Source organism: Penicillium angulare (genome assembly GCF_028827245.1).
Source record: "Penicillium angulare strain IBT 27051 chromosome Unknown utg000004l_segment0_segment0, whole genome shotgun sequence".
Taxonomy (NCBI): domain Eukaryota; kingdom Fungi; phylum Ascomycota; class Eurotiomycetes; order Eurotiales; family Aspergillaceae; genus Penicillium; species Penicillium angulare.
In genome coordinates this window covers 6,461,825-6,483,570 of record NW_026623163.1, presented here as the reverse complement: position 1 = coordinate 6,483,570, position 21,746 = coordinate 6,461,825, and the positions used below count along the sequence as shown (strand labels likewise).

Below are 21,746 nucleotides of genomic sequence, written 5' to 3'. Positions count from 1 at the left end.
CCCATGATGTTCGGAATTAAACCTTTGCCATCGCCGCTTTCTAGTCCGTATATTGTTGTTACGTGATAACGGGTATGACAGGCAGGACTTGGCATGGGCAGGACTGGAATCGTTTCACTCCCCAGCTATTTTTCTTTTCTTTTTTACTACTTGTTCATACATACATGTACATGTACTATACTAGACTAGATGCGAGATCCACTATCATTTTTCGGAGGTACTCGAATGTCCCCCTCCCCCCTAATCAAGCCCCTTTTTCATCAAGGCCCCATCTTACCGAACTATCAAAGAGTCTCTAGTCCTCCGCTCGGAGTACCTGTACACTCCGCTCAGAGATTTTCATTTCTTATTCCATTTCACTAGCGCAAATACTACTTTCTAGATGTTCCGTCGCTGCACTAATGCTTTCAAAGTACGGTTAAGCCCCACTTAGTAGTGGTCCCGTGTCTTAAGCCCATTCACCGCGGTGGCTGGCCAGCCCTACTCCTATACACGTCTCACCCAGTCCTTAGTCGATGTTTCGAATGTTTGCCATGGTTCGTCAGATTCTGCAGGATTCCCATCACAAGCAAATGACCCCCAAGATGTCCCAAGAACCAACCATCAGAATCAAACTTGGATCAAGGAAACTACAAATGAGACGTGACCATCGGAGCATTTCCTTATTGATAACCCACACGGGTGATCCACTCCAGCCCGAGAACCAATTGCACCGTCACTCTGCCCCCTTTCCACCCGCCGCGGCCAAGGATTTCACCCAATATTGCCAATCCTGCCATAGATTTTGCCGCCCTGTTTCCGTCTAGTTTTCTTCGTACCCCCTATTCTTCCTTCGTAGGTTCCAGGCCTTGCTACCTAGTACTCAGAATGCTACTGCAATTTCCAATGGGTGGGCTAGACGAGTTGGCCCCCTGTTGATCTTTTGTTGGGGGTGTCATGCTGTAATTAGGCAGGCTTGGGGTTATGCAAGTGCCATGCGGCGCTAAGAGACAGCATCCTGCGTGCAGTGCGATAGTCTGCAACGTCGGGCGGAGATGTCCACTGAAAGTACCGATTTCAGTATTCCGTAGTTTCGGAATTGCAATTCAATTTTTGAAGATCGCAAAGACCGGGCTTTGCCAAGAACAATTTCTGACTCTTGTTTGATGCGGTGTATCTTGTACGCGCGATGCTGTTGGTCAGAACTCTTTTTAGTCCATCTAAGTTCTACACGGATGGAATCCGTCGATTCTAGCGTCTACTAGACTGCTCCTCTAGACCGTGCTAACCATGGCACCTTTTGATGAGGATGCGCGCTCTCTCATTACTTCAATATTGCGAGACTCGATTATTTTCCATTCTTCCTAGTAAGACTCGCTGGGTTAGGAATGATGCTGACCGGCGACCACTAAGCGGGGGTGAATTTCTTTAGGTACATTGATCTGGGTTAGAAAAAAAAAAAGAATTCGAAAAATTTCAAATAAAAATCGTGGACCCAGTGTGCAGGGACCACAGTACAGAGTTGATGTACCGAGCAAATCCATGGAATAGGGGAGGTTCCACAAGAGCTTGCGCTGGCACCCACTTTTTTCTCTCTTACAATGCTCCTCCAAGTTGACTCATGATACTTGATCGTATTCATTTGGCAATATAGACCAGGGAGAGCCAATAATTGGATCCTGGAAAGCAATGTGGCCCCCGCCCTTTGAGATGTGTAGAAATTAGCATTGTGACAGGTGACCTCACTACCTTTCTGCCTCAGGCATGGAATCCAAAATTCAAAGAAAGGGGTGTCACATGATCTACGTATGATTGGTTAGCTGTGATCTCGCTTGTTCCCCCCTTGACCGCCTTTGGGTATAAATACTGCTCTCGTTGTCCATCTTTGCTCTCTTTTTTCTTTTCTTCTTCATACTTACCTTGTTTGGGTGGCTGCGCTCATGAAGGCGGCCCACCACAGATTGGTCCCTGCATTGCACAGCGCGGCGGAACAGTTTGTTCAACGGCCTTCTGGGTCATTGACAGGCGTATTCTTTGGCACTCTCCATTTATGGAACCTTTCTTTTCATCAATTCTTGGGTCAGTGATTCGAGGTTGGAGAAGAGGACTGTATTCACTCCACTTTCGTACAATGCTCAGCTCGGTTTTGTATTCTCATAATCCGTTTTCCTCCCAACTAGCTCTCATGTGGCACATCCAGGTAAAGCTTTCAGCATAAGCCGTCCGTCAATCGATCACTTAGTTCCCAATATTAGGCCAAGTCGGCTTTCAGCATTGCAAAACCTTACAAACAAAATCAACCTAGACTAGCGTGTCGCCTATGCTTGACTTTTACTTTTTTTCCTCTGGTCAATTTGGCCCCTACGCTTGTCTCCACCGCTTTGCATGCCACCCGTTCATTAGTAATATTTGGAAGCCTAGCAAGTAAAGCCTTTTAAGACTGGCTAGATTCATTTTTTTAATTCTTTATTTACAGAAACAAACAGAATTCCAAGCGATGAATGAAGTAAAACGCCAGTGCTGGAAGTGTACCGATCGCCAACTGCTTTGTGACTCCACACTCCCCGCCTGTGAGAATTGCTCTAGTGCGTTTACGCCTTGTCCTGGGTATATTCAAAAAAAGCCCGTGACTTTGAGATGGCTTGCCCCAGGCAGGGTAAACAGCAAAGCCGCCAGAAAGTCCAAGCGTAAGAACCTTAAGTCTGCTAATAAAGAGCCTGCATCGACGACGGAGATATGTACAGCCAAGCCTCCTGTTCTCGGTTGGCAGTTCAACGATGATTCCCTCCGCGTCCTCGTGGAAGCATCGGATTATTGTAAGTGATGAAACACGGATACCGATAGATACCACCCGGTCCTTGACTCCATCAAAAACACAAAAATTGACGAAATACCAGATAATGACCACTTATACCCGGATACCTTACCGGTATGTGAGGTTTCACCGGACTTTAATGTCTGCTTCTTTACGCCTACAATATTCCAAATCTCGCTTTCCTGGCCGGAATACGTGAGACTTCTCACCGTTTGCGCGAGCATAGGACACCAGATGTGTCAAGGTGAAAACCAATTTACAGCTTTGGAGAAAAAGTTCTACCATTATCGCGGCTTGATGATTCGTGGACTTCGCAACGACATAGGCACAAAACATAGGTCTACGAGCAATTTCGTCATTGCGGGGGTCTTGACAGTCCTTTTTGTTGATGTGAGTTGACGGATCGAGCTATACAGTTTCACTATTGTTAATTTTGATCATGAACAGACCATGCAAGGGGTTTCGTATCGAATGTGGCGATATCACTTTGGAGCTATTAGCAAGATCATAAATCTACGTGGAGGTATACATGAATTGGCCAAATCTGGGGGAGGAGAGTCCATGGTTTTCACATACTTTCTGTAAGTGCATGCGGATGATTATCTGTATTCCCCAGATACAGTACTAACTAGCACACAGTTTCGCTGTTATGGGCGATACCACATCACCAGTATCAGACTTATTCATGACACCCGAGCACTATGAAGAGCACAAAGCTATACTGGATCAATACAGCAGCGATGTTCCACTTTTTAAAATGTTTCCCAAGGAACTTCTAGCGCACACCTTGAAAGTTAATCTCATTCGCTCACAGTGGGCACAAAGTGATCTCACAACGCCATCAGAATTTACGCAGGACGCCTTGATGACACTAGAATTCATCCTTGAGTTTTCACCAGCTACTTGGGCCCGTATGAAAAACGGGCTATATAAAGGGGACCTGTTCCTTCTCGGGACAATCCATCAAGCCGCTGTAACTCTATACTGCATCTGTTCACTGCAGAGTCTGTTCATTTTGCCTCACACGCATTTCCTGACTCGACTTCGTATCGAGATGACGGCGTCTCTTTTTGAATCGCTGTATAAGGCTCTTAAGTTTCAAAAATTCCGAAAATTGCTGTTTTGGCCATTGATTGTTCTCGGTATGGCTGCTGTGGACCGCGATGAAAACGTGCGTGCTTTTGTTCTGGAACAATTGGGTGAGGTGAGTCGCTCTATTGGGTTGTATGCGCCGGTCGTCGCAAAGAATGTTATTCAGAGATTTTGGGCCTCAGGGAAGATATTTTGGGATGATTGTTTTGATGAGCCATATATTTTTGTTCATTATGGTGGACAAGGATTGGATCTTAAGAATATGACCGCGTAACCGAAAATTAATGCCATTGCAGTATATACCATGTGAAAATAAGATGGATAAATAGATGACTCAGTCTTGAATGCACGTAGAATCAATGATTTTTGATTAGTAGGAGTAGGTATTAAATGTGTCAAGTTCAGCAATTCGTCCATGACGTCGAACCCAAAAAGGCTTGTTGCCACTCCACTCCCCACCCAGACCTCAAGCTCCCAATTCACCCCACCACTTCTTATCTCCAACCTCACTTTATGAAAACTCCTACTTCCAGATAATTGAACCGTGACACCAACTACGATTTTATCATCCTCACTAATCACAAAATCTCGTTTCATCTCACACCTGTATCCACCAACGAACTGCAAAAATGCCCATCCCGACCGCAGAGATTTACGATAAAGAACAACAAAACACACAAACATCCACCACCTCGAGTTCAAATTCAAACTCTCGCGACGCTCCTTCCTCTGGAGGCAGCGACGGCGATAGCGAACGCCTCATCAGAAGCGACCTGGGAACTTCCAGCGCATCAAACAATGAAGGCGAGCGCGCCCTGAGTCGGGAGGAGGCGGACCGATTATATGAGGAACGCATGGAAGAAGAATACGCAAAGAGAGAAGGAGGCGCATAGGCCTTTTAATGCTCTACGATGCTTTTGAGTGTTACGAAAATGCGATATTGCAGCGTTGTTCCTGGGTCGAAGGTCGGGAATAAGCGTGGGAATAAGCATCATGAATATGTGAGAACTGTATATTATTCGGAGAATCTCAGGCACGCCCTGCTGGTGTTAATGGCGTATAATCTCAACTCCTGTTAATACTTATGCAAGCTGCCAGAATCAATAGTAGGATGACATCTGTTCGAAGGATTTGTGTCTGGTAGAGCCACGCGCACAATGAGTCATGCCGATTAGATACCCTTAGATACCCCAATCCCCGAGAGAAGGAATATTCTTCCAATAAACACCTACTAGTAGGCATAACTGATAAATCTGGTACCTGCCAATATATCTGTGAATGTTTCAGTCTTGTCAAAAACTACAGTCCACCATCATTCTAGATCGCCATGAAACCCCCATCTTCTCAACCCGGCCTGTACCCAGAGCAAGAGACCAGAGTCATCATTCCAGCAGCAACACCCACAATTGAAACAGAACGACTTAGCCTTCGACCCCTTGAGCTCTCTCACGCAGAAGCTATCTTCGAATACTCAAGTCGACCAGAAGTAGCGATATACCTGTTCGTCTCCTTTCTCACATGCATAATCTGAGATTAATGATCATCTAGACTATCTAGAAAACCCCAAACTGAGATCCAAGAGACAGAATATGTGATCAATAAGAAGACTTTCCAAACACCCGATGCCTCAGGTGCCGTGGGCAGACGATTCGCGTTCGCAGTTACGCAACGTGAGGATCCAGCACAAAAGGCTATCGGAATAGTCAGTATAAATTCACTTATGCCTGCCCCATCGGTTGGATATGGGATACATCCTGATTTCTGGAGGAGCGGCTATACAACTGAGGCTGTTGCGGCTCTTGTGGATGCTTGGTGGAAGCTTGAGAGAAAAGATATGGGTGGAGATGTTCAGCCGGAGAAGCTTTATGCAGGTTGTGACACGAGTAACGTGGGCAGCGTGAAGGTGCTTTTGAAGAATGGGTTCCAGCTTTATGAAGAAAGGCAGTTAGAAGATGAGCTTGCTGCGTTATTTTGTATGGAGAGGCCATAAAGAATATAATGATAAGAGAATATTGTAATAGCAGCAAAGCCAATCATCCGAGTCCCCTGGCATTGATGAGTCGACTCGGAATTCGACGAATGGACCATATATATGCCCTGTTGCTATAGGCAAGGAGCCCGTATGGTGTCGATTGTACATAACTTTATACACACGTACACTGAGAGCTTGAAAGACAGTAGTATCATTGAGATAGCCATTGTCTGAAGGATAAAGGATGAACCGCTCTACAGAGCTGCCGTATAGTTATCCGATGCTTATACTTTCAAACTTCGAATCGCAGTATTTGTCTGAGTGTAATTAACAGAGCAAAAATTTTCCACAATCTTTCCGCTTAGCAGAGCTTCGTGTTCTCCAATATCAATTACTGCCTAGTATTTACTAATGTTGCGATCATATATTCATTTTGGCCAAGCATGGATTACATACAAGTGTAACAGAGGGCTGCAATGTGCATATACGTACCACACGAGGACCAAATGGATTAGTAACAGCGCAATCCATTAACACTGGATGAATGCTGATGTGGGCACGTACTGCAGCTATCAAGACTAACTTGCTTGAGAGGAATCGCCATTATGTTACTTCGGAATATAGTTCGGCTCCGTTGTCGGGACGCTCGGGTCCCGTTAACACTAAACTTCTTTAAGACCCCGAGAAATGTTTCACATGGAAAGTTTGAAACAGAAATAAAGCTCTTCCTACAGTCGCTTCAAGCTCGCCCCTCTCACATCATTAATTTGAAATTAGCATTCGATCAAAAAAAAGCAGAATGGTCACTTTGACCCCCGTCCCGGTGACTCTGCCGAAAGACAAGGTGCCCACAAAGAAAGATATTAGAGATATCATTGGTACATTCTTTGTGAATGAATGGCCATCTGTGGATCCGACGACTTTGAATATGTCATACAATGCCTCCTACTCTAATGCTCATTGTTTCGTGGAGAGACCAACCCCAGCCACGGGTGTGCCTGCCGAGCCGTTGAAAGTGTTCCTCAAATTTCACAATGACTCACTGGGAGTTCTTGAAGCCTTCAAGGACCTTGCACCGAGTAAACAAGAAGAGTCGACATTTTGCTATGAGTACGGGAGACTCGGACTCGGAGCCAAACTTTATGGATTTTTCAAGACGCAAGATGGCACTCTCGGGCGAGTCGATGAATTCCTCGACGCGCGGAATCTGGAGCCCGAAGATGTTGAAGATACAAAAATCCGAGCAGATATCGCAAAGGGACTGGCGGCATTCCATGTCTTGCAGCCTTCACTGGGGAAGAATAAAGTGGATTCCTACTATGAAGCTACCATCGGTGGTCTCAAAAAGTACCATCGGATGGACAAGTTGAAGGCACTTGGCAAAGAAGGAGCTGTTGATATGGATAATATGATTGACTATGATTTTGGAACAAAGCTTCAAAAGGTAGTGGATAGAATGGAATCCATGAGAGCAAAGCTAGGATGGTGTATCCATGATGTCCAGTTTATGAACGTCATGGTGAAGAATAACCCGAAGGAAGGGGAGAGCAAAGTTGCGCTCATTGACTTCGAGTTTGTGATGCAAAATTATCGGGCTTTTGATATTGGTGGACACTTTATGCAAAAAATGTTCAAATGGTTTGATGAGGACAACAAGATAGCGAGGTGTAAAAAGTACACAGAGGAGGAGAAGCGACATTTCTGTGAGGAGTATACGAGACAGTGGAATCAATTGACTGGTGATTCTGACAATGTTGATCAAGTATTCTTGGAAGCTGAATATGGTTATTTACTGGCTATTACCTTTGACATTCATAATATGTTATGTTTTATGTGCGTGGAAGGGGATAAGGACCCCTTGAATCTTCGAGGCCTTCAAAAGCTATTTGAGGAGTTCCAAAGCCAGTATTCCAAACTAGAGATGAATGAATAGCTAGTTCAATTGTGTACAAAAAACGAGATACTTTAGTTAATTAAAGTTTGAAGGAGGAGCGCAAAAAATTGCAAGACTGAGTCTCTCCTTTACAGCAGAACTGTTACTCATATGTGCAGGATTGCAAACTCTATGTACGCACGCACGCACTTTGTCTTTACCAAAAATACGCTGTAAACGAGTCCCAGCAAGCACAATGACCTCACCCGGAATTGCTGGGACGGAGATGAAAGAGGCATCCAGTCCTATGCCTTCGCTGTCAAGTTTCTCTGTAGTTGTGAGATCGGCGATCTCTAACCCATCGTATGCCCCTGTGGCCCGGGCCAAAATCGTTAATGTACCGCCATCCATATGAGCTGGATTGAAGTAAGCTCGATCGCAACCTAGTTTATCAGAGTCGTAGAAATTGACACCTAAAGATTCAAAGTCGAGAGTTGGCGTGCCTTCTAAAGACTCTGTTGAGTCTAGTATGATAGACATCGTGCTAAATAGTTGGCTTCGCAAATTGGTCCACTCCTTTTCGAGGCAGGGATTAGCGACTGAGTCTTGAAAAAATGAACCACAACTTACCTGGTGCAATATTTCCACGGACTCTTGAAACTCCGAAGGAGGGGGATGATACTCTCCCACAACATTTCTGAAGAAATAAATGCTTTCTTTCGGAATGGCCCGTTTCCCACGAATGAGTTCCGTGTCAAAGGCTGAGTAGCTCTTTGTTTTTAATTTAAGTTCCATCGGTAACTGAAAGAATCCACGAGCCTACAGCCAGGTATCAAAATTTGAACTTAAGCGGCCCGGGAAGGGGATGTGTACATCTTTGAAAACTCTCTGTAAACGATTCTGAGTGAGTTGTGGAGCTACAAGTCGAAATGCGCCAAACTGACACAAAGCGTTTTGTGTACTAGAGATGGTTGAAAAGGTTTGCTTTGCGGCCAAGTCGATTAAGGGAAGACACTCCTTTGTTGACATCTTTATGATAATCGGGTGAGGTGAAAACTGATTGCACTCAACGGTTGTCTGCAGAACCCCGCATTATTCTACGGAAGGCTTTAGTGACTTTGGTCGCAATTCCTGCTTAAGGGGCTAAATTGCTTACTTTAATATCAATATTTCAGGCCATGTATGAGCATAGATATCCAATAAAGGCCTACAGACTAAGCTGCTACAAAGTGATTTTTTCTGCCACATCGTTAGCGATGTAAGCACTTGAGCACCTGCCATCCCAGCCAGGACCTTCATCTGAAGTTCATAACTCGCACCGTAAGTCTCACGGACTAAATGTTGCGTATTAGTGGGAAGGGTTGCAATGCCTGAGGTTGACTGCAGGATAGCCTCCACCACGTCGCCTCCTAGAAATTCCAGATGTGAGCACAAATAGCTATGTTGAATGGCTGTGACAATAGCCAGACCAATACAGCCTCCCATTATTCGAAATTGGGCGATAGCTCCCATCGCAACCGCTGAACGTGATAAACTTTGATTAGCGTTGGACTCGGAGTTTTTCATATACGCATATAGCTGTAGATTGGCCCTGGAATTGACCTACCATAGCCTCTTTTCTCGACGGCAAAGCTTTCACCTTCCTCCTTTACAGCCTGGGTATCAGATACTTCGGCAGCGCTGACATGTTGGCTAACATTCAGTTCTGCTGCATCTTCTACAGTCTTCATGGTCAGAACTGGAGTCTCTGGCGCACTTCACAACTAGATAATATCAAAAGCATGTGCAATTAGGAAAGAGGAAAGACAGGTAGAGAAAAGAAAAAGACACAGAACGGGGGCAAGCCAAGTAGATTTATGTAATCTAAATTAGGAAGGGAGAAAGAGAAACATAGAAAAAGAATAACCATAATACCTAATGCATACTTATAAGTTATCCGTAGTAGGAACTAGGTGCGCAGTTCTACATTCTAGCCCCGTAGGGTCCAGAGTGAGACGTCCACCGGTGAGTATTCCCGAAAATAAATCTATACTACCTTAAAAGCATAAAACTTTCGTCTGTAAATATGAAATAAAAAAATGATCCCCTGATCCCACAGTGCACTCATGCAACAAGTCTTGCTAGGAAGCATGGGCTCGGTGGATCAAATCACGTGGCATCACGTGTTATACGGACAGCTCAGCCAGCCAGGAGTTGGCATCGGCAGCTCCTGCGGGAAAACAGACCTCAACCTTATTCGTATTATCCTCTCTCTTGATAGTTAGTCCGGAGAGGGTAAAAGCGGACCATTCAACCATTGCGTGTGACTGCAGCTTTTCTGGTGAAAAGGTTCGACTTCGAACCAACCACAATTCATCATGGCTGCGCAGGATACCTTGTTCCGGTCGTCGGACATGAGTTTGACCCAGCTCTACATCGCCAACGAAATTGGAAGAGAGGTCGTCAGTACTCTCGGAGAGCTTGGTGAGGTAGAATTCAGAGATGTGAGTATTAATACTTGTAGATTTAATCTGCAGAAAGCCATAAACAACCCGCTAATCTTCTGCCGCGCGTTCTAGTTGAACCCCGATACCAATGCTTTCCAACGAACATTCACGAAGGAGATCCGCCGCCTTGACAATGTTGAAAGACAACTCCGTACGTTGCATTATAGAATATGAATATATTGATGATGACAGCTTATTAACTTGCTGACCCCTTTCAATAGGCTACTTCCGAACTCAGATCGAGAAGGCCGCCATCCCCATGCGCCCATCGACTGACTTTTCGGATACTCTGGCTGCTCCATTGGCTTCGGAGATCGACGAACTGGCCGAACGCAGCGAGAGCCTCGAACAGCGCATCTCTTCATTGAACGACAGCTACGAGACACTGAAGAAGCGCGAAGTGGAGCTGTCTGAGTGGCGCTGGGTTTTGAGAGAGGCTGGTGGTTTTTTCGATAGGGTAAGTCTGAGTGTGTAAATATACGGAAGCATGGAACAATACTCATGTGACGATTCAGGCCCACACCCAAACAGAAGACATTCGCCAATCCTTCGACAACGACGAAGCGCCTCTACTCCGCGACGTTGAACAGCACGGCCCCCCGGGCGCAAATGGCGATACCCAAGGTCAGCCGAGCTTCGCCGAGATCAACATAGGTTTCGTTGCTGGTGTTATTCCCAGAGATCGGATCGGTACCTTTGAACGTATCTTATGGCGAACACTGCGTGGCAATCTTTACATGAACCAGTCTGAGATTCCGGAGCCCATTATTGATCCCAGCACCAACGAGGAGATCCATAAGAATGTTTTTGTGATCTTCGCTCATGGCAAGAATATTCTTGCTAAGATCCGCAAGATCTCCGAGTCTCTCGGTGCTGCCTTGTACGGCGTTGACGAAAACGCAGAACTGAGGAGAGATCAAGTCCATGAGGTTAACACGCGGCTAGGCGATGTCGGATCTGTGCTTCGCAATACCAAGAACACTCTGGATGCAGAACTTTCCCAGATCGCCAGATCGCTCGTGGCCTGGATGATCATTGTCAAGAAGGAGAAAGCTGTCTTCGATACCTTGAACAAGTTCTCGTATGATCAAGCGCGAAAGACTCTGATTGCTGAAGCTTGGTGCCCGACAAATTCCCTTCCCCGGATTAAGTCCACTCTTCAGGACCTTACAAATTCTGCGGGTCTCTCAGTCCCCATCATTATCAACAAAATCCAGACCAACAAAACCCCTCCAACTCACTTTAGGCTAAATAAATTCACCGAAGCTTTTCAGACAATCGTCAACAGCTATGGCGTGCCAAAGTACCAGGAAGTTAACCCTGCCTTCTATACCATTGTGACAGTAAGATATTGATATGAACGCGTATGTCACATAATCATTTGCTAACGCTAATTCCAGTTCCCATTCGCATTTGCTGTCATGTTTGGCGGTAGGTACCGCAGACCCTATCCCGAAGAACCTGGCTAAACTGTCTACAGATGCGGGTCATGGTTCCCTGATGGTTCTGACAGCTGCTGCGTTGATTCTCTTCGAGAAGAAACTCTTGCGTACCAAGCTTGACGAAATTTCTTACATGGCCTTTTATGGACGATACATCATGCTGATTATGGGCATTTTTGCCGTTTACACTGGTCTCCTGTACGATATATAACCCTTTGCCTCCATAACTAAACTTATCATCTTACTGACCATCTCAGTTACAACGATGTTTTCTCGAGACCACTGACTTTCCTGCCCAGTCAGTGGGAGTGGCCACAAGACTTCAAGGTTGGAGAGTCTGTCACGGCTAGCCTCAAGGATGGTTACCGTTACCCGTTTGGACTAGATTGGAACTGGCACGCTAGTGAAAACTCACTCCTCTTCTCGAATAGTATGAAAATGAAGATGAGCATTCTGTTGGGATGGTAAGTAGACATTTTGAAGTGAGCCATTGATTTTCTACAAATGCTAACTTATTAGGTGCCACATGACGTTTGCTCTAAGCATGCAGTACATCAATTCGCGATACTACAAATCTAAAGTAGATCTCTGGGGCAATTTTGTCCCTGCTCTCGTGTTCTACGAGTCGATCTTTGGTTACCTGGCAATTTGCATAGGAATGGTCAGTATTTTACATTATTTATTATCCTCCAACACCCTGCTAACACTTCATTCCCCAGAAATGGTCAATTGACTGGCAAGCAAGGGGAGCAAGTCCGGTAATACCTATTCCTTTTCGAGTCACATAAATATGGTTGCTGATCATTTGCTAGCCGTCATTGTTGAATATGCTCATCTTTATGTTCTTGTCGCCCGGTTTTGTCGAGGATCAACTTTACCCAGGCCAGAGCACGGTTCAGGTAATTTTAATTCTCGTTGCCATCGTCCAAGTTCCCATAATGCTTTTCCTCAAGCCGTTATGGCTTCGCCATGAACACAACCGCGCTCGTGCGCTGGGATACCGAGGCCTCGGCGAACAATCTCGAGTCAGCGCCCTTGAAGATGATGGTGATGTGGATGGTGGCTTTGCTCGTGACAGCTTGGCCAGTGATGGCGAAGGTGTTGCTATGCTTGCTCAAGATATCAACGATGGAGAAGAACATGAGGAGTTCGACTTTGGCGATGTTATGATCCACCAGGTCATTCATACCATCGAATTTTGTCTCAACTGTATCTCGCACACAGCGTCCTATCTCCGCCTTTGGGCATTGAGCTTAGCTCATCAACAGCTATCTATCGTCCTGTGGAACATGACCCTTGGCTCCGCCTTCGAGCAAGAAGGGGTGGTTCAAGTTGTGATGCTGGTTGTCACGTTCTTTATGTGGTTTATCTTGTCTGTCGCAGTGTTATGCGCCATGGAAGGAGTATCGTCGCTATTACATGCCCTGAGGTTGCATTGGGTAGAAGCATTCTCTAAACACTTGATTGGGGAGGGTATTCCGCTGGTACCTTTCTCATTCAAGACTTTACTGGAGGAGGATCCTGTGGACTGATCTGTGGTGGCTTGTATCCGCCATATCCGCTCTTCATTTAGCAGCGGAATCTTCTTATTCATTTCCGGGGCTTTTTTTGTCTAGTGTAACTGAAAATCTTATAGAATATATTCGTGGACATCATGGCATCTGTGCGTTGTGAAAATCGTAGACAGTTAGCTCGGCGGTGAGCAGTATGATCGTCTCCAGGGCTACATACATTGTATATAACCTTGGAAGCCATCATTTTTTGAATATGGAAGTCTCACTATCCCACATATGTGCCCAAAAAATCTTATTCGCTCGCTTCTTTCCCCTCTTCCCTTCTTCGGCCTTGTTATTGTTTGTGTGGATACCTGCTAAGAGGATAAGAACTTAAAGATCATGCATACATGTACAACAGGGCCGTTGGCTTGTATTAATTACCTCTGGCTGCCATTCATCTGCCAGCTAAATTACAAGGTTTTGATTTAGAATCTCTTCGGGATTCTCATTCATTTCTGGGGCTTTCATTTGTCTAATGTAAGATTTGAACTAATGAGTTTTATAGATTGCATCTATTCGTGGATATCATTGCATCTGTGCTATGAAATGAATAAGCAATTCGCTTAGTTTTATTCTGAGAAGTAATACGAAGGGTCATAGAATCTGATTTCTATAGCCCATTTTTATCTGGTGCCTGGAGTTCGGATTTCCCTTTTCGGAGTGCAGCTCTCACTTGCACTTCTCGTTTGAACCCTCACCTCGTAGTTCTCGTTCTGAATACCCTTAGTTTCATTCTGAATACCTCCTAGTTCTCCGAGTCGTCTGAATCCTCCCCTCATCTACCTCAGAACAAAAACACCCCCACCGTGACCTTCAACATGAGTGTTGAAAGAAAAAGTCACCACGATCTCCCTGCCTAGCCCCTCCGGGGAGAGCTAGGCCCGGCCAAGGAAAAATACCGTGCCCATGCGCAAACAGAAAGGAAAACTGCAAAAAGATGTTGGCGTCTACCGGTATTGCCAACAAACGTGCAAAGAAAACCCACGGTTATGCCAAGGGACCCCCGAGAGCACCGCCAGGAGAAGGGAATTGCCCGTGTCCCTTCGCTGATCAGATAGGGTGTGAGGCCATGATTGCTAATAAAGTGGTGCTATTGGTCACGCAAAAAGAGCTCATTCATATGCTACTAAACCTTGAGAGAGGTTAGGGACGGTGCCTTGCCCAGGTCCAGTTACAGAAGGCGAAGAACCATGCAGAGACATGTTTATGAATGCATCTAGTGCGAAAGTCCATGCATGGAGGGCTCACAGATACGAAGTTCCTCTGCTGAAAGCCAAACAGGGGGAAGGAAAATTCCCATGTCCATGGGAAGGTCTCCTTCCAGACGGCACGAGGTGCCCCACAATGTATTCCCCAAAGGCAAATGCCACCATACATGCAGTAGCCAAGCATGATTATGTCCACGAACGTCAAAACCAGCCGAGTGGGGAAGGGACTGTTCTATGCCCTGTCGCCGAAAAGGAGGATTGCCCAAGGATGTTTGATGACCAAAAGACAGCCAATAAGCATGTGTTCGGTTACCACCATGTCAGGTTTGGAGAGTATCATTGCCCGGAAGATGATTGTGACGCCATGTTATTCCAGTCGGAAGATTGCGAGGAGCATCTAAAATCCGCACACAGTGTTTTAGGTATGTGATTCGATTCCTCAAAAGAAACCGAATCAATATAACTTGGAGAATTGCATTAACAACTCTTTGCAGGAGCCTTGGCCCAGGATGCGCTCAATCGTATTGCTGAAACAACCTTGGAAGCCCTTCTACTCATTTAGCGTAGGGGGCATATATACATAATATATATATCCCTTGTATTCACTTTCCAATGCCCGACAAAAATTTATAACGGTCACAGAGCGTCTCACTTAAAGTATGGGCATCTTGATGGTATCACTTGGAACCATGAGCGAGTATGTTTACTATCATATCATAACCCAAAGTTTACACACAAGGCGTACTAACAGCGAGTCCAAGTACCCTTTACCTTTACCCCAATCCTCGGTCAAAATAGGGATTGCGATGGGAATGAAGAGGAGGAAGCGACCTCTAGTGATGACCAAGAGCATATGATTGATGACTGCGGACCACTTGATGACGAAGACCCCTTCATCGATGGCGAGGTTCGAACCGGGCTTCATCACTTAGTAAACCTTGAAAGTATGTCATGTATCTCTAAGTTAGCCATATGTGACTCGTTCTTGCAAAAAACCAAAAGAATACTTGAGCTTCGGGACCCATCTGTTCAATCTGTTCAGTGTAGCCAAAGGAATCAAGATTAAGTACGGGTGTTGACGGGATCCACAATAAATCCCCCAAATGCCCCCACAAAAATAGGGACTAGTGCTGCGAGGCTGCCACGCTTTCCTATAAACGGTCCGATGTCTCAAACTAAACAGGGTCCAAACAACGCTAACGCTTGCTTTTTACCCTGTAAGTCCCTCTCAGCCTCCACCTTCGCAGTGTAGCCGAGAACAAATTCCATCTCATTCAAGCCACACGTCCCCAGGCCCAATGGATTATCAGCCAAATATGAGTCAAGCTTCAGGATCACATTTCGTACAAGGACTAGGCACATCTCCAACACAACCAAGCTAGTCCATCCCGGGACTCAAATGAAATTACTCTATGCTACTAAATAAGCGAAGCCCGAGCCCCCGTAAGCCTCCATCTAAATAAAGAACCCAATCACTCCCTGCCCCGATGCGCCTGAATCCAAATTCCCTCTGAGAAACCCATTCCCAAAATCATATCCCAGCAATGCGTGCCTCTACCTTCCTCGCCATGGCCCTGGCCACCCTCGGCGCATCCGCCGACTCCGAATCTACAACTACAGTCGGCTTTTTCGCCCCGGCCTGGACCATCGAAGTCCCCAGATGGGCCGAGGGTGCCGCTACCAGTTATGCAGCCAGTATGGCCGGCATCAACGCCAAAGCCGCAACCTACCACGTCGGCTGTGCGAAAGACGTCCCGAAATCAGTCTGCGACATCCCCAAATCATGGACGATTATCCAAGGCTCCGACACGGCCAGTTTCTCTGGTGAATGGGTTATGTCTACCGCGTCCGATAAGACTACCTACAAGGCTACTCTCACTGAGACCTGGGACTGTGATCTGCACTCTTCAACTGGTTCGGCGAGTTGTACTATGAGTGCGTCGTGGAGTGCGTCGGGCAACGGAGAAAAGGCTTCGTCCTCTACTTCTACCACTACTAGCCTTGCTTCGGCCCCTACTGAGAATGATTACAACCCGTTGACTGTCACTGCGGGATTGAGCTCGGCTACTAAGGCGGCTGCTACTAAGTCTGGCGGTGCGGTTGGATCCGGTGCTATGATTACAGCTGCGCCGGTTTTTGCTGCTGCAGCGATGGCTGCTTTGCTTTAATTTGTAAAAGAATTGGCTAGATAACTGATATGTATGAGTTAAATTTGACATTCGCGATTTCGAACGTTTTTTAAACAAAGTAAAACAATATTTTGGGTATAATCAATTCCGGGATGTGTTAGCAGTACTTATCTCCTGTGTCGGAGTTTATCGGCATGAGCGTTTGATTAGCGTAGTGGTTATCGCGTTCGCCTTACACGCGAAAGGCCGCAGGTTCGAACCCTGCATCAAACACTTTTTTTCATTTTTGCATACTCGGCACAATTTTTTTAAGTTATGATCTATTACATCTCAATTGAAGGATTTCGCCATGAATATAGTTGAATTTGAGGTTACTTAATCAATTATATTTCGTGGAATGAGTTCAACTTGGGCCGTTGAAACAGCCCGGGAGTGGACAACGGTCCAATGCTCATTTGCAGGTAGAACCTTCCCCGAATGAAGTAGTCTGGTTATACCTTCGCTGGTCCCTTCTGTGGTCCAGTTTGCGCCATGTTGGCCGATCGCTCCTTCCTCCACCGCGGAGACTGAGCTTGTAGAACGACAAGCATAGATCCAACTCCGACGAGATTCAGCAGAGCCAGCCCTAGAAAGCAGTAACCCCAGCCCATTTTTTGAACGAGAGGCGCAATAATAGCAGCAGCCACAGCAGCGGCGGGACTACGCAACATATTCCCCAACGCGAAAGCCCCCGCGGCCTGTTGTGCAACGCAAGACGTCAAAAACGCATTGGAAGCCACAAACATCCACGACATACCAAAGCCAACTTGGAAAATTAGTTCTGATTTGCCGCTTATCCGGGTGAAAAGAACAAACATTTGAACTACTTACCAAGGAACGTAGCGATCAAAGTTGCCGCAGGATGGATCGCGTACTCGACGAAGAATCCAAACATAACAAGTCCGGCTGCTGCTAACAGCAAACCCCATATCTGATCATTTAATCGTGACTCGGGATGTACATTTTCTTCTCCGACAGCCCTGACTGTTTGTTTACGTCTCCAGTCTGAAAAATGGCCTCCTGAGATGGATCCAATTACCATTGCAAGGCCTACAACGACATATCCTGCACCGAGTGCACTGGTAGACCAGTGATAGGTATTTTTCAAAGCGTTTGGGAGCTGAATCGCGATACAGAAATACGATGAGTAGAGTATCGCGGTGTTCACGCATGCGATTCCGATGGGCGGGTATCGAAATAGTCGCCAATATCCTTTCAGTGCGGGCTTTGGGGGTAATGGGCCTCGTTCAGACTCTGGGACAAGTGAAGAGGAGAGGGGCGGAGGGAAGAGGATCCAGCTGGAACTGGCGTATAGCTTTCCGTTCCCCACGCGTGCACGTAGTGTTTCTGGGAGAACGAAAAGAAGTATAGCCCAAAGGCATGCGCCGGAGATAGCTGGAAGATTCAGTATTGGGTTCTCCTTCCTGAGATGTCTTGTTCCTGAAACACACCTAAGAAGCCAAATATCCATCTCCAACATGCCTTGTCAGCTATGGCACCGCCGATCAAAGGACCAAGAATAGGACCGCATTGGGGACCGAATAGGAAATATGACATTGCTCGAGCCCGCTTACTCGGTTCCGTAATCTGGTAGGGACTTTCATATTAGAATCGTATGGAGATTTTGTAACCACTTGGAAAATTAGACTTACATCGGCTACAGTCCCAGCTCCCAGAGAGACAACAGCCGACGAGCCAAAAGCTTGTACCATGCGGAGCACGATAAGAGCCCCGTAGTTTGCTGGGACCGTGGCGAGAAGGATATTGGATGCGATATAGATCAATATAGAAATAATGTAGAGGGGTCGGCGTCCTTTCCAATCCGCGAAACTGGACCAAAACAATGGCTATTTATATTATGTTAGCCGATTGAAAGATGAAAGAATGAGATACCATAGTAAACGTACGCCAAACGCAAAAACTAGCATGAAAACAGTCACTGTGAAATTTATCTCAGTTTCAGTTTTGTGAAATGCCTTCTTTAGTACAGGTAACGCAGGCAAGTAGATATTTCCTGCAAGAGGACCAAATACGCCGGCCACTGTAATTATAGCGAGGAGGAATCCTTGGCGGGGAGCAGAAAAAGCCGTATAGGGTGGCTTCGGGTCCGGGGGTGCAGATTGAGATATCTCTTGAGCTGGTGCTTTGTCGGAGAGGTGATCTGAGCTGCCTGGAGGGATATTTTGTGATTCAGGGCAGCCAGAAGAGGAACCAGACGAGGAATTAGGAGGTTTCATAGATGCAGTGACTTTTCGGTCTGACATATTGGGAGATTTAGATTGGGATTAGAAGATTGAAAAGAAATAAGTTATTAGAGCCATGAAAGACTACATATTCCTTTTGTAAATGATTTGCAGCTGGGCGAGGTTACGTATAGAGGGAGCTGGGTCGGGCCATGAACCCGTATACAGTAAAAGCAGCTGAAACACATAAATATCATAATTCAAATAAAATATAATTACAGAATGAAAAAATACAAAATTCTAGCTTTTGTGTCCTGTGTAATTACCGTATTGTCAGGGTGGAGTGGAGGTCCCTACTCCACGGACGAGGCTTGAAAGCGCCAAAGCAGATCCGACTCCATCCCAAGACTAGAGGAGCTGTAGCGTTGCTTATCTTGCATAAGTCCTGATTTTAATATGCTCTTAATGTGCTCATAATAGCGCGCATCTCAATGTCGTGGTATTTCTCTCTTATTAGCTCTAGCGTCCAAGGTTTGTGTGAGGCAACCATGTGAGTGTAGATGCACAAGGTTAAGCCTGTACCTTGGGTAACTTAGCCAGTTTATTTATCTCCATCGTGAAGTTCAGGTTGGACTGTTCTCTTAAAATCTATAATTTTGTTCTTCGTCGCGTCATCTAATTTCAAGTATTCGCTGCTTCTTACTTGTCTAACACCCTTTTCAACATCCATTCGATGGCCTCCTTGTACGGCTCGACCGAGACACAGACCACACAAGGCGAAAATGGCACCCAAAAACATGGAGCTCGAGCCACCCAGCACACTTTCAAGAGCAATGAGCGTGATATAGAGCAGGCTAGCTCGAAGTCTGCGTTTAATTCCAAGAAAGCATTGTGGGCTTTTTTGGTCTTGTGCTACTCGGTGCGTATGGGATTCTTTGCCATTGACAAAGTAAATTCACCTGCTAACAAGAGGAAAACCCACACAGACTGGTCCGACCTCCGCGATGGTCTCAAATTACGTCTCAGCAGCAATTTTGTCCGCCGCCAATCTCTTGGGTCATCAAGCTGGATCACACAAGCCTTGTCCTCGTCGCGGCACTAACATCAACTGTCGCGTCAAATTTGGAGCCGTCGAGATCGATTATGCTAGTTATACGTGAGATTGCCTTTTCTCAACGAATGATATTCACTTCTCACTGTAAAATAGGCTGTATCTCCGAGCAATCAGTCGCTCAACCGAGGGCGTTCTGTCAATACTTACGGCGGGTCTCGCGGATTATTCTTGTATGTTTATTGCCTCACATGAAACAAATTGATGTTAATCCAATCTCGCTAACCATTGGATCTCAAGACTATCGCAAGACAATGATGATGACCTCGATCTTCTTATTTGGCCTCCTGGCCTTACCGTTCGCCGCACTGACAGGCAAGACCTATAGCCATTTGACCGCGCTATCCGTCCTATACTGTCTATTGACGACTGTGAGTGGTATATACACCGTCATCGAAGGGTCATATATTCCGATTTTCATGCGCTCTACCGGCTGGTTCCGTGATGTTGAGGTAACGGGAGTCCAGAGTGAAAACAGCACGTGGAATAAAGGTGTTTCAGTCAGCGTGCTGGCCCTAGTGTCAAGCAATGTGGGTGGGTTGACCGCGTTGATAATCGGCGTGATTCTTGTCTACGGTCGTGGATCGTACGTTAAAATCGGATACCATAACTATCTGCTCGCCATCACGATTGCAGGATGTATCACCAGTAAGGACACCGTTCTTTCATAAGGGCAAATCTTGCGTTTCCTAATGATTCTAGTTGTTTTCGCCATTATTGGACAGTTCCTACTACCCTCTGTGCGTGGCAAGGAGGTAGATAGTACAAAGGACAAAACACACCTACTTCTAGCAGCCAAAAACTGGTTTCGGATGCTGAAGAGCGCACCTCGTTATTCCGAAGCTTTCAAGCTCTGCATTGGATGGGTTCTTTGGAATACAGGCTACAGTAATCACCTGGCCCTGATCGGCTCCTTGTTTATCCAAGTTACCGGGTTCAGCACCGGTTCGCATGTCTACTCTGTCTGGTCATTTACGAGTGTGATCTTCGCCTGCATGGGTAGTCTGGGCTTCATGTATCTGTACCCTCGTCTTAAGATTCCCGTTAAAGCATGGGTATATACATTCCTTATGGTGAACATTCTTTGCGTTTTGTGGGGGTGCATCGGGATTAGTGACGATGTTACTATTGGATACAAGCATCAGGCAGAATTTTGGGTTGAGCAGGTACTCTTCATGTCGACTAGCAGTGCGCTCCGTGCTTACAATAGGGCTATTTACTCTACGCTTATTCCAGAGAACTCGGAAGCGCAGTTCTTTGGGCTGGAGATTACACTGGATTTAGCGACTGGGTGGATTAACCCGCTTGTTATGGGTGTGATCCAAAATCGGACACATAATCTGCGTTTTCCCATGATTCCGAACTTATTATTGATGATTGCTGGGCTTGGATCTTACTGGAGCGTGGACGTTTCGAAGGGGATCGCCCAGGCAAAAATATCGTTGTCAAGCTAGGCGATTACGGGAAGGTGCGATGATGATGTCCACGGGGCTAATCATAATATTTATGACAGGAATATGCGGGATAAGAATAATTGCTATTCTAATTTTAGTTAGGAATGCATCAATTGATGTATACAGGTTTTGTCTCCATTCCTACATATAGTTCTTTGTATAGTATATGCACGACAGTAAGTTTTCTTGAAAAAACCAAAAATATAAAAAGAATAATCCAACTTCTTTTCGAAATCAAAATTCCAGCTGACAGTGACAAACAACATCCATGACTCGTGTCAATGCACTAGTATTTTATTAGATGATACATCATACAACACAATACTCCAGGGCTCAGCTCAATACCCAACGATTTTCAGGCGCTCCGACCATGGCACATTGAGGCTCTTTGCGCCCATTTGAGTTGA

The 21,746-nt window shown here is 45.8% G+C and overlaps 10 protein-coding genes across 10 annotated transcripts; 8 read left to right on the top strand and 2 right to left on the bottom strand.

Moving 5' to 3' along the window:
- Positions 1–3,028: 3,028 nt before the first annotated feature.
- On the top strand, positions 3,029–4,160 carry N7478_006325 (uncharacterized protein; the record flags this gene model as incomplete). The annotated part of the gene is made up of 3 exons (XM_056922539.1): positions 3,029–3,184; positions 3,242–3,375; positions 3,434–4,160. 3 exons carry the CDS (start codon positions 3,029–3,031, stop codon positions 4,158–4,160), a joined length of 1,017 nt encoding a protein of 338 aa, XP_056780576.1.
- A 355-nt stretch (positions 4,161–4,515) lies between these two features.
- Positions 4,516–4,779, top strand: N7478_006324 (uncharacterized protein; the record flags this gene model as incomplete). The annotated part of the gene is made up of 1 exon (XM_056922538.1): positions 4,516–4,779. One exon carries the CDS (start codon positions 4,516–4,518, stop codon positions 4,777–4,779), a length of 264 nt encoding a protein of 87 aa, XP_056780575.1.
- A 434-nt stretch (positions 4,780–5,213) lies between these two features.
- Positions 5,214–5,876, top strand: N7478_006323 (GNAT family N-acetyltransferase; the record flags this gene model as incomplete). The annotated part of the gene is made up of 2 exons (XM_056922537.1): positions 5,214–5,386; positions 5,435–5,876. 2 exons carry the CDS (start codon positions 5,214–5,216, stop codon positions 5,874–5,876), a joined length of 615 nt encoding a protein of 204 aa, XP_056780574.1.
- Positions 5,877–6,657: 781 nt separating this feature from the next.
- On the top strand, positions 6,658–7,791 carry N7478_006322 (putative choline kinase; the record flags this gene model as incomplete). The annotated part of the gene is made up of 1 exon (XM_056922536.1): positions 6,658–7,791. One exon carries the CDS (start codon positions 6,658–6,660, stop codon positions 7,789–7,791), a length of 1,134 nt encoding a protein of 377 aa, XP_056780573.1.
- A 36-nt stretch (positions 7,792–7,827) lies between these two features.
- On the bottom strand, positions 7,828–9,461 carry N7478_006321 (uncharacterized protein; the record flags this gene model as incomplete). Its single annotated transcript, XM_056922535.1, has 3 exons — positions 7,828–8,204; positions 8,943–9,251; positions 9,338–9,461. 3 exons carry the CDS (start codon positions 9,459–9,461, stop codon positions 7,828–7,830), a joined length of 810 nt encoding a protein of 269 aa, XP_056780572.1.
- Positions 9,462–10,088: 627 nt separating this feature from the next.
- Positions 10,089–13,191, top strand: N7478_006320 (H(+)-transporting V0 sector ATPase subunit a; the record flags this gene model as incomplete). Its single annotated transcript, XM_056922534.1, has 10 exons — positions 10,089–10,214; positions 10,290–10,368; positions 10,439–10,674; positions 10,733–11,560; positions 11,618–11,648; positions 11,698–11,857; positions 11,917–12,123; positions 12,179–12,320; positions 12,379–12,417; positions 12,472–13,191. 10 exons carry the CDS (start codon positions 10,089–10,091, stop codon positions 13,189–13,191), a joined length of 2,568 nt encoding a protein of 855 aa, XP_056780571.1.
- Positions 13,192–14,559: 1,368 nt separating this feature from the next.
- On the top strand, positions 14,560–14,985 carry N7478_006319 (uncharacterized protein; the record flags this gene model as incomplete). The annotated part of the gene is made up of 2 exons (XM_056922533.1): positions 14,560–14,845; positions 14,918–14,985. 2 exons carry the CDS (start codon positions 14,560–14,562, stop codon positions 14,983–14,985), a joined length of 354 nt encoding a protein of 117 aa, XP_056780570.1.
- Positions 14,986–15,967: 982 nt separating this feature from the next.
- On the top strand, positions 15,968–16,591 carry N7478_006318 (uncharacterized protein; the record flags this gene model as incomplete). The annotated part of the gene is made up of 1 exon (XM_056922532.1): positions 15,968–16,591. The coding sequence occupies one exon, from the start codon at positions 15,968–15,970 to the stop codon at positions 16,589–16,591; it is 624 nt and encodes a 207-aa protein (XP_056780569.1).
- Positions 16,592–17,043: 452 nt separating this feature from the next.
- Positions 17,044–18,855, bottom strand: N7478_006317 (MFS transporter; the record flags this gene model as incomplete). Its single annotated transcript, XM_056922531.1, has 5 exons — positions 17,044–17,357; positions 17,423–17,986; positions 18,043–18,178; positions 18,244–18,438; positions 18,499–18,855. The coding sequence occupies 5 exons, from the start codon at positions 18,853–18,855 to the stop codon at positions 17,044–17,046; spliced, it is 1,566 nt and encodes a 521-aa protein (XP_056780568.1).
- A 652-nt stretch (positions 18,856–19,507) lies between these two features.
- Positions 19,508–21,339, top strand: N7478_006316 (uncharacterized protein; the record flags this gene model as incomplete). The annotated part of the gene is made up of 5 exons (XM_056922530.1): positions 19,508–19,693; positions 19,761–19,930; positions 19,982–20,058; positions 20,126–20,533; positions 20,588–21,339. 5 exons carry the CDS (start codon positions 19,508–19,510, stop codon positions 21,337–21,339), a joined length of 1,593 nt encoding a protein of 530 aa, XP_056780567.1.
- Between the last annotated feature and the right edge of the window lie 407 nt (positions 21,340–21,746).